The sequence below is a fragment of the Oryctolagus cuniculus genome, chromosome 1, assembly GCF_964237555.1.
Source record: "Oryctolagus cuniculus chromosome 1, mOryCun1.1, whole genome shotgun sequence".
NCBI lineage: Eukaryota > Metazoa > Chordata > Mammalia > Lagomorpha > Leporidae > Oryctolagus > Oryctolagus cuniculus.
This window is the reverse complement of record NC_091432.1, coordinates 66,767,861-66,782,537: the sequence shown is the minus strand read 5'-3', so window position 1 is coordinate 66,782,537 and position 14,677 is coordinate 66,767,861. Positions and strand designations below refer to the sequence as shown.

The following is a 14,677-nucleotide window of genomic DNA, read 5'->3' as shown; positions in this document are numbered from 1 at the left end:
TAGCAGAAAGCTGGATGAGAAGTGGAGTAGCTGGGACTTGAACCGGCGCCCATATGGGATGCCGGCACTGCAGGAGGGGGCTTTACCCACTATGCCACAGCACCAGCCCCTGACAGACATTTATGAAACACAACCCTATTTTTATTTAAATATTTATTCATTTGAAAGGCAGAGAGAGAGAGAGAGAGAGAGAGAGAGAGAGAGAGATCTTCCATATGCTAATTCACTTCTCAATTGGCTGCAACAGCTGGGAGCTGGGGCTGGAGCCAGACCAGGCTGCAGCCAGGAGCCAGGAGCTCCATCCAGGTCTCCAGGGGTGGGTGCAGGGACCCCAGCACTTGAGCCAACTCAAGTTGCTTTCCCAACTCCACTGGCAGGCAGCTGGATAGGAAGTATGGAGTGACCGGGACTCAAACCAGGCACTGAGTAGGGAAAGCGGCCATCCAAGTGGCAGCTTACCCCTCTGCACCAAACACCTGCCCCAAAGCACCCCTTTGATGCCAAGGTCAGGGCCTGAGGTTACAAAGGACGAGCGAGAGGGGCCCTTGTGGAGCCCTCCACCTCTGCAGTGGCAGAGCTGAGACTCAGAGGTCGTCATGTGCTTTGGGGACACTGTGGCTCAGAGGGAGGGGAAGGAGGTCTGCCCACAGTCACAGAGACAGGGACACAGCACCGTCCTCGTGGCTCACCTCCTGCGCCTGCTGGACGCCACGCCATAGCCCAGAGGCTGCAGACACATGGAGGTGGCCAGTGCCAGTGCAGGGGCTTACTGGTCAACCTCTCCTCACTTGCTTGGGAAGGAAGTAGCTGGGGCCTCCAGGTCAGGGTGGGGAAGCTGGTAGGAGAGAGGGCTGGAGCTGGTGACTTTTTACACTGTCACTCAGGGTTCGAGGACAAAAAAACCTGGCTCTGGTTTCCCCACATTTCAGTGGGCCGTGTTTGAGTAACTTTACAACAGAGGACAGAGACCTCAGAAATCATTCTCTTCCAGCCCTTCTCCATCTCATAGAGGAGCAGACAGAGGCACAGAGAGGGAGGCTCTGCGCATGCGGGAGCCTGCTCTCTCCTTCCACGATGCCAGCTCCAGTGGGGGCCTGACACAGGTTGGGTTTGCAGGAGTCGGGGGAGGCTCTGCCGAAGCATGCACCCTCTCAGCGCCTCCAGCTGGGCTCCCTAGCACCAGCTCTGGCCTCTGGGGCAGCCCCTCCTCTGCCTTGAGGGACTCAGCAGAACTCCAGGTGTTGGTCAGCGGGGATGTTGAACTTGAGCTTGTGGGCATCAAAGAGGTTGCACAGCTCCTTGATATAGCGCTGGTGCAGCCGGTCCACTTCCTCCTCCGAGGGGTGCAGTGTCTTCTGCACCTCGATGGGCTTTCCCACTGCAAGGCAGAGAGGCGGGCGGTGGTTCAGCATGGGAGCCGCTGGGTCACAGGGGCCCACCCCCGGAGGAAGGAACTCTTCCTGCCATCGCTTCCAGTCCTGATTCCAGGAAGTGGACTCGCAGAAGGCCAGGCCACATGCTAGGTGCTCACATGTGCTGTCTCCTTTAATCCTCGGGTGCTAAGACCTCTCATTCGTCCTGTTTGACAGGTCGGCCTATGAGGCTCAGAGTGGTTAAGAAACTCATTCAAGGTCACGTAGCCAGGAAGCACCCGTGCCAGATTTTAAACCCCTGTGGTGTGCTCTTCACCTCCAGGCTACGTGATTCTGGGAATCTAAGCCGATTACAAGGCCCTGTATTTCTAGAAGGGAGCAAGTTCACAGCCAGGCAGCTCTTCTCACCGCCACCACCTTGGACAGGAATCAGCCTCCTTCTGTTGGTTCTGCCTGGCTGGGAAGGCAGCTCCCCATCCTTTCCTCCTGGGATAGCTCTGGAGGGAGCATGAAAATGTTGCCACATGACCCAGGGAAGGTCACGATGTCGGGGGTGGCCACCCTGTGCTCAGCTAGAACAAGTCAGTGACGGATGGGGAGACAAATGAGCCTCTCACTGCCAACCGTGTTGGAGGAACCCTGCTAGAATCCAAGAAGAAAGCAGAGGGGGCGTCTGGGGAGCTGCATAGACGGTGCCAAGTGTGCACATTGAAGCTCCCGCCCAGCCCTGGCCTGACAACCCCTCAGGCTGTAATCCCAAGCCCAAGGATTTGTGCTGTAGGCACAGTTTTAAGTCATTTCGAGTGCCCTTTCCCGGGATCCAGCTTCTCCAAACCAGCCTTGTTCTGTCTTCTTGGGCAAAATTAAACCCCTGTCTGGCATAATGAGAAGTCAGACAAATCCTGACTCAATCCTCAACCTTGTTACTCAAAGGCGCAGTGAGTTCTTGGAAGCTGCTTAACTTCTCTAGGCTCAGTTTACCGTCAGCAAAATGGGGATCATAACCCCTGCCTCGGGCATTGTCAGGATGCGCTGGGCTGCTTCATGCAAGGGAGCCGGGTCAGGCCTGGCACTCAGCAGGTGCCCGGCAACCAGCAGCAACTCCCAGTTCCTGTTCCAGGCTGCCTTCCAGAAGGGTTCTCTGCGTGTCCCAGTCTCAGGTGTGAGCACCAGGAGAGCAGGTGTGTGTCCAGCCCTCTCCAAGTCCCCTATGGCACCGGCTCAGGTGCTGTCCCTGGAGCCTGCCCCTCCCAGGCCGCCACCTCGCTCACCCACAGTGGTGATGGGTCGCCGGTAGGGCATGAGCCCGAAGCTGTACTGGAAGACGCCGCGGCCGTGGAATAGTGGGAAGGAGACGCCCATGATCCCGTGCAGCCAGTTCTGGACACAGCGCAGCCAGGAGCCAGAGGAGTTCTCAACCTGGTCAAATAAGTCGTTCTCGCCAAAGGAGAAGATCGGCACCAGGGCCGCCCTGGAGGGAAGCAGAGCACAGGGTGCTGGGGGAGGCCCCAGGGGCTGCACAAGCTGAAAGGTCATTGCCCTTGCACAGGAAGGGAGCGGGAACTGGAGCAAGGATCGAGTCCAGAGGCCTGGGTCATCCTCCAGACGGCCTTGGTCCCTCTTTGGGCCACAGTTGTCTGCCCCGTGCTTCCCAGCATCCTCCCGGAGAGAAAACACCTGCTTTTATTTTTTCCTAGAAAAATCCCTGTTGCGCCAGCTGGCTCTTATTCCTCAAAGCCGCTTCACCCCCAGGCGAGAGGATGTGTTTTTGTAGCAGGCCCCTGAATGAACCCCATTCCTCCAGACCACCCCCACCCGGTCTCTGGTGACCATGTCCACTTCCCCCCAGGCCCTTCCATCCCCATCCCCCTTGTCTCAGCTTCTCTCAGCATTCACACGTAAGACATCACGTGAAAGGGCTGAGAACCCCCTGCCGGAGTAGACCCCTCCCACCGGCAGGGACCCCTCCCCCCAAGTCCCGGTCGCTACCCATGCACCAGGGCGAGTCGGATGAAGCCCTTGCGGTTGCGCAGTAACAGCGTGTAGGCTCCAGGCCGGGCGTCCAGTGCCTCCTGGGCACCCCCGACAATGATGGCCAGCAAGTTCCCGCCGCCCTTCCTGCTCAGGATGTGATCTGCACTCCCCTTCTCTGATGTGACCAGCCCTGGGAGAGAGAAGACGGAGGGTCAGTACTGGGGGACCAGAGGGGAGGAGAGAGCAAGGCCCAAGGCTGAAAGTGCCCACCAGCCACATCCACCGAGGCCTCCTGGCACCTACCGCACCCCGCACCAGCTGCGGTTCCCTGGGTCTGCCCCCCCCTTGCCAACCTTCTCGTGGGCCCCCGTGCCCCGCAAGGTGCTGCAGAAGTGCTCCCCTGATTCCAGCCTCCTCCTCCTGGAGCACCCCCCCCAGAAGGAGGGCTGTCAGCAGCCTCCACCCCCACCGCAATCTGCTCCCCCAGCCCCACCCTTCCCAGCGCCCCAGGGCGGGCAGGCTCACCCCCGGACATGATGTAATCCCTGAAGAAGGGAGCCCGGAACCACAAGGTCAGCATCATCAGGTGGGGGCGGATGCCCGGGAAGAGCGAGGAGAAGCCAGTGCTCTCGGTGCACAGGTTGAGGAAGGCGCCGGCGGCCAGGACGCCGTGCGGGTGGAAGCCCGCAATGTAGTTCCGCGAGGGGTCCAGCTCCGCGGTCTTCACGAGCTGCAGGGACGGCAGGTGGTGAGTGGGAGCTGAGTCTACGCCGCCCGCTCCGGTGACCCTGGGCAAGCCTCTGCCTCTCCAGGTGCCTCCGAGAGGCGAGCCGTGGTGTGTGCGCCAGGGCGCTGGCTCTGGACGCCGTGCGCTCCGCTCAGGCTCCTCATCTGTCAAATGGGACGCTTTCACCCTGGCCACGCCACCGCCCAGGGCTGCTCAGGGTGCGGTGTGTGGACTCTGGGGCTTGCTGGGCCGCATGTGACGTGGGGAGGCAGCAATGGGCCACACGGGGGCACCCCCGAGCTGGAAGGGCCCTGTTTGAACACAACCCAGGCTGTGCCATCAACAGCTGCGGCTCTCTGCTCTGTCCACGCCAGGCCTTCAGGGCCTTGAGTCCACTCTCTGCCTGGCCGGCGCCACAGCGAGCCCAGGCTGCACAGTGAGCTGCAGAGGCCACCGTCTGGAGCAGCTTCTAGGGGAGCTGGCGGAGGGTGGAGGGCAGGAGCCACCATGAGCCAGGCTGCTCTGCCGTGTGGCCATTCTGCACAGATGACCACTGCTGCTGGGCTTGCAAGTGGGACCAGTTCCCTGCCCCACGGCCCCAGGAGCCCCAGGCCTAGGGGCCCCAGGGGTTGGCTCTTGGGCCTTACACTTTGCCCTACCCCCACCCCAGCCCTTTGCACTGTGACTCAGCTTTGCCCTTCTGGCATCAAGGGGAGCCCTCCAGCCAACGACTCCCTGAGGACCCCATTCCCACCTTTGGGACCCTGGACACCTGCTGCCCAGCCTCAGGGCAGCCTGCAGGCAGCAGTGGCTCTGAGCATGTCTGTCCCAGCCTGGCCGACAGCTCCACATTCTCCTGTCCTTGGCCTGGACGTGGCCTCTGGAGATGCCACCCCCCACCTGCCCTCCAGGCACCTCCTGACCCATTGCTGGAGGCTGCCTGGAGGACCCCTCCCCCACATGCAGACATGAAAACATAGACAGAGCTGATAACTCTCTGGTTACTCTCACCATGACAGGTACTGCGCGAGGAGCCCATGTGGTAGTTTCTTTAAAGCCATACCTGGGGGCCGGTGTTGGACACTGCGGGTTAACCACAGCGGCAGCACCAGCATCCTCTACAGGAGCACCACTTGGAGTCCTGGCTGCTTTGCTTCCAGTCCAGCTCCCTGCTAATGGGCCTGGAAAGGCAGCAGAGGACGGCCCAACTGCTTGGGCCCCTGCACCCACGTGGGAGACCTGGAGGAAGCTCTTGGCTTCAGCCTGGCCCAGCCCTGGCTGTTGTGGCCATTTGGGGAGTGAACCAGTAAGTGAAAGTTCATTCTCTCTCTCTCTCATATATATATATAAATAAATATTCAAAAAATTTAAAACCATATGTTGCTCAATGTACTGAAATAAGTTTCCCTTCATTGCAATGGAGTTTTGTATCCCTGGAAGGGCACAATATGTGGCAAAACTGAAAAACAAAACTGAACTTGCAGCCTCCAGGAAGTCTCAGGCTTGTGCAAAATGACATCTGAACAAGCGTCTTGGCAGGAGCATCATTTTCTGGCAATATCAAAGCCTCAGCATCCACTCAGCTGTCCACCCACAGGGCCAGTTTAGATGAATTATGAAACAGGTGCACCAGGGAGCACCATGCAGCTCTTGCTGTCCTGGCTGGGACAGGTGGGGACAGCCTGTTAGGTGGGGAAGCAGGGGCAAGATGAGGCGGGCCCACCACAACTGTGATTTGCTGGAATGTGGACCCACTCGACCCTCCGGGACCGGCACCTTGTGGACGGCGACGAGGGAGGTGCGCCATGAAATGCTGTGGGCGCCCGTGTGTGGGCAAGGGAGGCGAGATTTGCACAAGATCCTGACACCATCTGCATGCTCCTGACACCTCCCCAGACGTGGCCTCCCCGTCTGTTCCTGTGCTAACCTCTTGTACCCATCCCCAGCGCCCAAGGCCATCAGTGCACAGGTTGGAGACCGCGGATCTCCCCAGGGCAGGCCTGGAGCCGAGCAGACTTCTGGAATGAATGTGGGATGGAGGGAGGGAGCGATGCAGCCAACAGATGGGGCAGACCAGCTGCCTCGGAGGGAGGCCCCTGGAGCCCAGCGCCGTCCACACATCCCCCAGGTCCTACCAGCGGTAGGGAGAACCCTGAGCTGGGAGCTGGGACGTCTGGGTTCTGACCCTGGCTCACACATGACCTTTCCCAGGCCCCTGACCCCTTCTTGCCTCAGTGGTCCCTCAGTCCCCCAGGGCAGGGACTACCCCTCCCTGGACTGCTGCAGGGTTCATGCAAGGTGAGCCAGGAGGAAGGGGAGCTGTGTGAGGGCTGTGCTCAGGGGAGAGGAGCGAGCCTGGGCCAAGACAGACAGGGGCCTGGGAGACCCCAGCCAGGTACGTACCTGCAAGCTGAGCGTGGTGCCATCAAGTGGGGCTAGGGAAGGGGATGCCGGGCTGCCAGGCTCTGGGGATGGCTGGATTTTTTATTTAATTGATGTAATTTGCACACCATAAAATCCACCCTTTTAAACCAGTTCAGTGGTTTGAATATATTTAAATGATTCTGTAATTCACACCACCATCTAATTCCAGAACATTTTCAACACTCCACAGAGAAGCCTACATCTGCTAGGAGTCACCCTCCACCCTCTCTCTGTGAGTTCACCTGTTTCTGGACATTTCCTATACATGGGATCTTGCAGTACACAGCCTTCTCGGTCTGGCTTCTCTCACTTAGCGTGGCCCTGTCAAGGCTCATTGCTGTCAGAGCTTTGTGTCTCTTCATGGCCAAATACTACCCCAGCACGTGGACAAAGCACGTTTTGTTTGTCCATTCCTCAGTCGATGGACACCGGTGTCCCTTCCATCCTGTTGCTGCTACAAACGACGTGGCCCTGCCCGCCGTGTACAAGCTTTCAGTGGAGGCATTTTAGTCCTCCTGGGGACGGGCAGCCGGGCTGCAAAGCCCAGGCGCCTGCCCAGTTCCTGCCCAGAAGAGCACAGCACCCTTGGGGCTCTCGGGAAGAGGGTGTTGGGGCTGGGCTGAGCAAGAGGAGTGCTCGTGAGCTCCCCACCACACCCGTCCAGCCCTGTCTCCCAGCAAACGCCCTGTCCCCTCCTACAGCAGAGCCAGATTGCTTAACCCTCTCAGAGCCCTCTCCCCAGGGGGCTGCTGAGCTGTGGCAGTCCCAGTAAGCTGAGGGGTCGAGTGACCACCCACAGCCACCCAGATGATGGGGCCAAACTCTGCCATTGCCTGCAGGGGGCGTGAGAGAGGGAAAGGGAAGATCTCTCTGTGTGTCTCTCCCTCTCTCCCTGTAACTCTTCTAAATAAACAAATCTTGAAACAAAACAAAACAAAAACAAAGACCCGTGGGGTGGGGGCAGAGGGTCTGGCACTGTCCCGAGTGAGTCCTGGAAAGCTGCAGAGGAGCTGAGAATTTGTCCCAAGCCTGGGTGAGGTCAGAGGGGTGTACTGCACAGCCCCAAGCCTGGCCATGACAGTGACCACACGGTCACAGCCCCAGCCACAGCGCCCAGCTGCTCCTAGGAAGGCCTTGGCCTGGGGAGGCAGTGTTTGCTCCAACTGATGACGTAATCACTGTGAAGGCTCCCCAGCCCCCTCCAAGGGCAGAGGGGGCTTCAGCCGGAGGTGGCCACAGCTCTCTAGGAAGCCCACAGGGTGACTTCAGGGAGTGCCAGGGCCTAGAAACATTTTCCTGATTTTGCTTGAATTCCACCACTAGGAGCTGGTTCACAGAATCACAAGAGGACCCACAGATGCTCGGGAATCAACAGATGAGCGCAGGCACCTGACAGTGGAGTGCGTGGGCTTGTGAAGGCAGGGGAGCCTGATGGAGCTGGGACTTGCAGCCTTCTGCTCACCCAAGATTCCTGCTGGGAATGGAGTCTGCACGCAGCCCTCCTAAAGGCTCCCAGTCCAGGACCAGCAAAGCCAACTTTGCGTGTCATCTCGCCCTCTGCTGGCCACTCGGTGGTACTGCCTACCTTTGATAGGTGGTGTGGCAATGGCTCGGTGCCATGATAATCCTGAAAAACCAGGCACATCCAACTTCTGCAAATAGGAGCCACTTGTGACACCTGCATCCTATATTGGAGTGCTTGAGTTCTAGTTCCAGCTGCTCTGTTATTGATCCAGCTTCCTGCGAATGCACATCTTGGGAAACAGATGATGGCTCAAGAACTTGGACCCCTACCACTGTGTGGGAGACCCAGGTGGAGTTCCTAGCTCCTGACTTGAGCCTGGCCCAGCCATCTGGGGAGTGAATCAACAGAGGGAAGATCTCTCTCTCTCTCTCTCTCTCTCTCTCTCTGTGTGTATGTCTGCCTTTCAAATTAAAAAAAATGAAAAAAAAAAAAAAACAAAAAACCTGTGCCAGTTAAGTCCACTATCTCACCAATGTCAATGGTGTCAGCACTGAGAAGACCCTCCCTGGGAGCCACTGCAAGGACAGCAGGTCTGGTAGGCACAGAGCTGTCCCAACACCATTTCTGCCTGTCATGCCACACCATGACAGGCTTCTTACAAGACAAAAAAACTGACTAGGCCCAGGATGCGCCTGGTATGAGAAGATGAAACCTGACACCGGGCAGTCCTTGGTGCAGTCTGCAAGACCAGGTGGAGGCAACCAATAAGGTGGGCCGTCCCTGGTCCTGCAGGGCCAGGGGAAGAAAGGAATGCGAGCGTAATACTTGTTTGCCAGGGAACTATAAAAACCCCCAAGAACAAAGAGAAGGGGGTCTTGGTCTCCCAGCACTGCGCTGCATGGGAGGCTGGGGCCCCAGCATGCTGGACCTACAAATAAAGTCCCTTTGTTCTTTGCATTTCGGTGCGTCTCGCTGGTTCTTTCTCTCTGGGCAATCTAGAACACAACAGAAGATTGGGCTTTCTCTCTCTCTCTGCCTTTCAAATAAATGAAATATATCTTTAGGGGGAAAAAAAGAGGGAGCCCCAGGCTGGAGAGAGAAGAGGCAAGAAAAGGAGTTTGGAATCTCCAAGCCCAAAGGTCCCAGTGAGAGGACAGGTCTGTGCCCACGGCTACTGACAAGAGCGGGGGGGGGGGGGGGGGGGGAGGGCGGCTCTGCAGAGGCGGCACAGGTGAGGGCCGGGCAGCCCCCGCTGGAGGCCCAGGTCACCGCGAACTCTGCCCTTCAACACCTGCCTTGTTGGTGAGTGCACGCCTCCTCCAGCCAACTCTTGCCCTTTGCCCGGGAGGCCCTGCTCCCTGGGGTGCCCAGCTTGCTAGTTCTCGTGGGGCCCTAAGACACTCAGGAGGGGTCCAGGCGGGAGCCCAGCTCCGGGCTTCGGGCTGGCTGTTTCACAGCAGTGGGCCCGGTTTTCCATTTTTCCACCCCTCCTCTCTAAGCAGCTGAGGGGCTTCCTGGGGGGGCAGGAGGAGGTGGGGCTCCTGGGGGGGTGGGAGAGGGAGACAGCATGGCAGGGCTCCTGGGGGGTGGGAGAGGGAGACAGCATGGCAGGGCTCCTGGGGGGTGGGAGAGGGAGACAGCATGGCAGGGCTCCTGGGGGGTGGGAGAGGGAGACAGCATGGCAGGGCTCCCGGGGGGTAGGAGAGGGAGACAGCATGGGAGGGCTCCTGGCTCTCAGGTGCTGACTCCATGAAACAGCACTGAGAACCTGCAAGGCGCTTGACCTGTGGTGTCTCCTTGAATCCACACAGCCCAGGGAGATAAGTGGCTTTATTGCCGCTTTGCATATCAGGAAACTGAGGCTCCAGGGACTGGGGGCTTCCCCGAGGTCACACACGAGGATCCAACCTGCGTGGCTCTGGAGGCCACCCCGCTCCATGCCCTCCCTCTCTCCTCTTCCCAGTGCAGACCCTGCTCCCCCCACCCCCTCCCTTCTGGCCACCTGGCAGCTTGGTCCAGGCCTTCAGTCTGCTGGGGGAAGCTGGGGCAGGTGAGGGAGCCCAAGGGTCCGCTCGCTCAGATCCAGGCCTGGCCTTCAGGCCCAGGGCCAGTGGCTGACGAGGACCACATGGTGTCCTGAGCCAGGGAGCCGGATGGTAGGCGGCACCAAGACTTGGGGAGACCCATCTGCTTCCAGGGCCATGGGGAAACTGAGGCTCTGAATGGGACAAAGCCTTGTGTGAGGACACACAGCAGAGAAATCAAGGCCGGCTCAGGCTCTCTCCCCTGTCCCTTCAGCCACGCTAATGCACGCATTTTAAAATTGGTAAAAGAACTTGCTGTGGGCAGGGTGGGACCGCATCCTTGTCCTTCTCTGCACGTTCAGTCTTATGGTGGGATGAATGTAAGCGGAGGACCAGTGAGTTCAATGCCTTCACTCTGAGCCTCAAACACGGATGGGTTTGTGTCTTTAAGAAACATGTCGGGGGAGCGGGCACCTGGCACAGCAGTTGAGTCGCCGTCTGAGACACTTGCATCCCATACCAGAGTGCCGGGTCTGAGTGCCGCTTCCGATCCAGCTGCCCGCTGATGCACGCTGGGAGGCTGCTCTGATGGCTCAAGTACTTGGGAGACCCGGATGGAGTTCTGGGCTCCTAGTTTCCACCTGTCTCAGCCCTGGCTGCTCTGGGCATTTGGGGGAGTGAACCGGTGGATGGAAGCTCGCTCTCTATCTGCCTCTCTGTTTCTCTGCTTTTCAGATAAACCCATTAAAAAAAATTTAAACACCTATCTGTGCCCCAGAGCCCCTGCAAAGCCTGCGTATGCCTTGGTCCTCATTCCCTCCACATCCCTGTAGACGGTAAGACCAGGACAGAGAGAAGCTGGTCTGTCCCAGGCCACGAAGGAGCACCGCCCAGGGTCTTGCACGCGCCAGCCAGCCCCACCCCGCAGCCCAGCCGGCAGCCCAACCGGCGACACTCACAGAGACGGGGAAATAGTCCTTCATGTACTTCCATATCACCCCGCGGCGGAAGACCTCGCTGCGCCTGCCGCCCTGCCGCGGCTTGTCCCGGTCCAGGTACCACCAGGTCGCATACAGGACAGCGAAGACCCAGAATCTCGTGAACAGGAGGCTGATGAACGCCACAAAGCAGATCTGGGCTGGGGAGCACAGCAGAGCCGTCAGAGAAGGCGGGAGACTGAGGGCAGCCCCGTCCTGCCCAACCCTCGACCCTGGGAGGAGGAGGAGATTCGCTTCCTGCGCCCTCGTGGAGGAGCTGGGGGCGCCGAGGGGGAGGCAGCATGGGCATGAGCCCCAGCTCACTAAATCCACCGCATCAGGTTGCGTGGCCCTCCCCACGCCCACCCCGCAAACCGTGCAGCAGTCTGCATTCAGCAGGTGCTCCACAAATGGTGACAGCAGACTGAGTCACTGTTCTAGTTTCTGTGTCTTGGGATCTCAGGGAGAAGGGAGACCCTTTTCTGCCCACGATTTACAAATAGCACCCGCAGCGTGCCAGGCGCTAGTGGTTCAGCGGTGAACAGACAATCCCTGCCCACCCAGAGCCAACTGTCCAAGGTTGTGCTGAGGGCACTTTGTGGGTTTTTTTTTTTAAACAATTTTTTTTAAATGCATCTGAAAGAGAGACAGAGAAATACACACACACATACACACAGTTCCCATTAGCAGGTTTACTTCCCAAATGCCCACAATAGCTGGGGCTGGGCCAGGCTGAAGCCAGGAGACAGGAGGTCCATCTGGGTCTTCCACATGGGTGACAGGGGCCCAAGCACTTGAGCCATCATCTCCTGCCTCCCGGGGTGTGCATTAGCAGGGAGCTGGAACCCAGGTCCATAGCTCTCCTCCAAAATGTCACCTCGAGGGGAGCTGGAGTTTGGGCAAAGGTGATCTCCTCCCTGGGCACAGATCTACAGACGGCGTGAGGGAGAGACCGTGCCCTCCTGTGTGAGCCTTGCGCAGGGGCCAGGCCAGGAGTAATCACAGTGCCTCATTTCACCCACAACAACCCTGCCGTCCCCATTCTGCAGATGCTCAAGTAGAGGCCCAGAAAGGTTAGGCATGGGTGGAAAGCTAAGGACCTGCCCAAGGCCACACGATGCCCACCTGCTGCCCAGAAGGCTTCTGCGCAGGCCCAAGAGACCCCCAGGGCAACTGAGAGCTTTGTGACTGCAGCAGAGTCCGGTCAGCACACAGCCATTCACCATCAGCGTGCGGCGTGCACCTGGCCAGGCTGCTCGGGCCCTCCCCGCGCCCCGTGCCTGGGGCCTCCCGCCTGCCCGCAGCCTGCCTTACCCAAGGCCAGGAAGGAGAAGACCCACTGGAGGACCGCGAAGGTCTGCAGCCTGCGCTCCCATGGCACAGACAAGGGTGCCAGCTCCACCATGGTGCCCGTCTTCCCGGCGCCCCCGCTGTGTGGCCAGGCCCCCACCGGGCTTTGTGTCTGCTTGAAGCTGCCTGGGAGGGGGCCAAACTGCCCAGGCTGGTGCCAAGGCCTCCCTGCCCCAACCCAGGCAGGGCCCTACTTCCCAGAAGGAACCTTTGAGTTGGTGCTGGGGTTGGCCGAAGGAAGGAGGAGGAGAAAGAGCCCTACGGCATTTATCAGCTTTCCCGGCAGCCCCTTATCGGCCAGGCTGCCTCTCTCTGATTGCTTGCAGCTGCCCTTCCAACCAACTGCTCGCTCTCTTGACAGGTGGGGCTCGGCAATCCCACCCCCTTCACCTACTCCAGGACCTGGCTCCAGCTCTTGTCCCCCCTCTCTCTCTCCTGCCATGTCTACTCTTCCCTCCCCACAAATACACTGTCGTGGCTCTCATATAAAAATCCTGGCCCCACCCCCTCCTCCACCGCCTGCCCCATTTCTCTGTCCAGCTGCACAGCCAAACTCAATGAGCTGGCTATGTTGCACACCCTCCTGTCTTCACCCGCCGTGGGTCCTCCCTGCCCACACACTGCCGACACCACCACTCCACAAAACTGCCCTCGACGAGTTCACCAGTGACGTGGGTGTCGCTAGGTCCAGGGGTCAGTTCTCAACAGCTGCTGCTGGCCCACCAGGCACCACGTTCTCCTGGTTTTCTCCCCAGCTGCCTGGGGGCTCCTTCGTGGTCTCCTTCATGCTCAGACTGTCTGAGCCCGCCGCCACCTCCACCCCTCGGTACCTCTGCCCTCTGCATTCACTCCCCTGCTGATCACATCCAGGCTCATGGCCCTGTATGCTGTCTGCACAGTCAGGACTCCTGGTCTGTGTGGCCAGCTCTGCCTTCTCCCTGGAGCTCTGAACTTGAACGTCCAGGCGGCTACTTGACTTCCGCACTTGAATGCTGATGGCCACCCCTTATAACATGTTCAAAACTGAATCTCATTTCCCCTTTCTGGTTCTTTCTCTGCTCATTGCCATCTCAGCAAAGGTAACTGTTTACCATGTTGCTCAGGCCAAAATCTGCAGTGTATCAAACACAGGGGGGCATTTTCACACAGGGGCCACCCCGTGTTGTCACCACATGAATCAACAAACAGACCATTGCCAGCAGCCCCTGGCTCCTTGCCAATCACCGAGCTCCCCCGAGTAGGTCCACACCCTTCCCAGCTGGTCCTGATCTATATAAGAAGTGAATCGTGGGGGCCAGTACTGTGGCGTAAGTGGGTTAAGCCGCCACCTGCAGTACCACCATCCCATAAGGGCGCCAGTTCAAGACCCAGCTGCTCCACTTCCAATCCAGCTCTGCTATGGCCTGGGAAAGCAGTAGAAGATGGCCGTAGTCCTTGGGCCCCTGCGCCCACATGGGAGACCTAGAGGAAGCTCCTGGCTCCTGGCTCCTGGCTCCTGGCTCCTGGCTTTGGATCGGTGCAGCTCCAGCTGTTGCAGCCAACTGGGGAGTGAACCAGAGGATGGAAGACCTCTCTCTCTTTCTCTGCCTCTCCTCTCTCTGTGTAACTCTTTCAAATAAATGAATAAGTATTTTTTAAAATTAAAAAAAAAAAAAAAAGAAGTGAATCGTGCAGTCTGTGCTCTTTTGAGACTGGCTTCTTGGGTTCAAGGCCATGTGTGTGAGAGCCATCCCTGCTGCGAGCCTTTGTTCTCGCCGTGTGAATGCAGCATGCGGGCTGCCCACTGTCCCTGGCTACTCTGAAGTGTGGTGCTGAGAACATTCTCGGATGCGTCTCTCAGGGCACCTTCGCTGGGTACACACCTGGGAATGGGATGGCTGGGACTCACAGGAGGAAACCATATTGTCCTCCAAAGTGGTAGCGCATTTGTATGTTCACAAGGCATCTTTGAGAACGCTGGTCTGTGTGTCTTCCACATTGTAGCTGTTTTATTGTGTGTGCAGTGGTACTGCCTGGTGGCGCCAGGGTTTTCCTAATGACTTTCTGGGTTGAGCTGTTTTATTGGGTCTACTGGCCATTTAGATACCACTTTACACAGAGGTCTTGTTCTAGTCTTTTCTTGACTCAGACACCTCCTGAACGGAGCAGCTACTTTCCCCGGCCACAGCCAGCCCCTTGGATGGCCTGGGGCTCTCTATCCCCACTCTCTTTCCCACAGACTCAGCACAGCCAGAGGGACCCCTGGGGCTCAGAGTATGTGAACCTTTTACCAGAACAATCACACCAATCTGCACTCCCCCCAGGAACAAGGGGGCACCCATGGATCCTCATCCCCTGACACTGGGGGTGGTCACACTTCTTAT

The 14,677-nt window shown here is 58.5% G+C and overlaps 1 protein-coding gene and 1 long non-coding RNA gene across 2 annotated transcripts; one reads left to right on the top strand and one right to left on the bottom strand.

Annotated features, from left to right (window-relative positions):
- Positions 1-138: 138 nt before the first annotated feature.
- MOGAT2 (monoacylglycerol O-acyltransferase 2) lies at positions 139-12,519 on the bottom strand. Its single transcript, XM_070064860.1, has 6 exons — positions 12,279-12,519; positions 10,947-11,125; positions 3,873-4,077; positions 3,363-3,537; positions 2,645-2,844; positions 139-1,378 (listed from the first exon to the last, which is right to left on the bottom strand). Exons 1-6 carry the CDS (start codon positions 12,367-12,369, stop codon positions 1,224-1,226), a joined length of 1,005 nt encoding a protein of 334 aa, XP_069920961.1. The 5' UTR covers positions 12,370-12,519; the 3' UTR covers positions 139-1,223.
- On the top strand, positions 3,986-8,897 carry LOC138847116 (uncharacterized). The gene is made up of 3 exons (XR_011384726.1): positions 3,986-4,095; positions 5,094-5,380; positions 7,822-8,897. It is a non-coding gene; the product is annotated as an uncharacterized lncRNA (long non-coding RNA).
- Positions 12,520-14,677: the final 2,158 nt, after the last annotated feature.

Excerpts from the sequence above, each read along its gene's own strand:
- MOGAT2 (XM_070064860.1), bottom strand. The coding sequence starts at position 12,369 with ATGGTGGAGCTGGCACCCTTGTCTGTGCCATGGGAGCGCAGGCTGCAG. Across the intron at positions 2,845-3,362 it reads CGACTCGCCCTGGTGCATGG|GGCGGCCCTGGTGCCGATCT; the intron begins GTAGCGACCGGG and ends GCTTCCCTCCAG. Across the intron at positions 1,379-2,644 it reads GCGACCCATCACCACTGTGG|TGGGAAAGCCCATCGAGGTG; the intron begins GTGAGCGAGGTG and ends TCTGCCTTGCAG.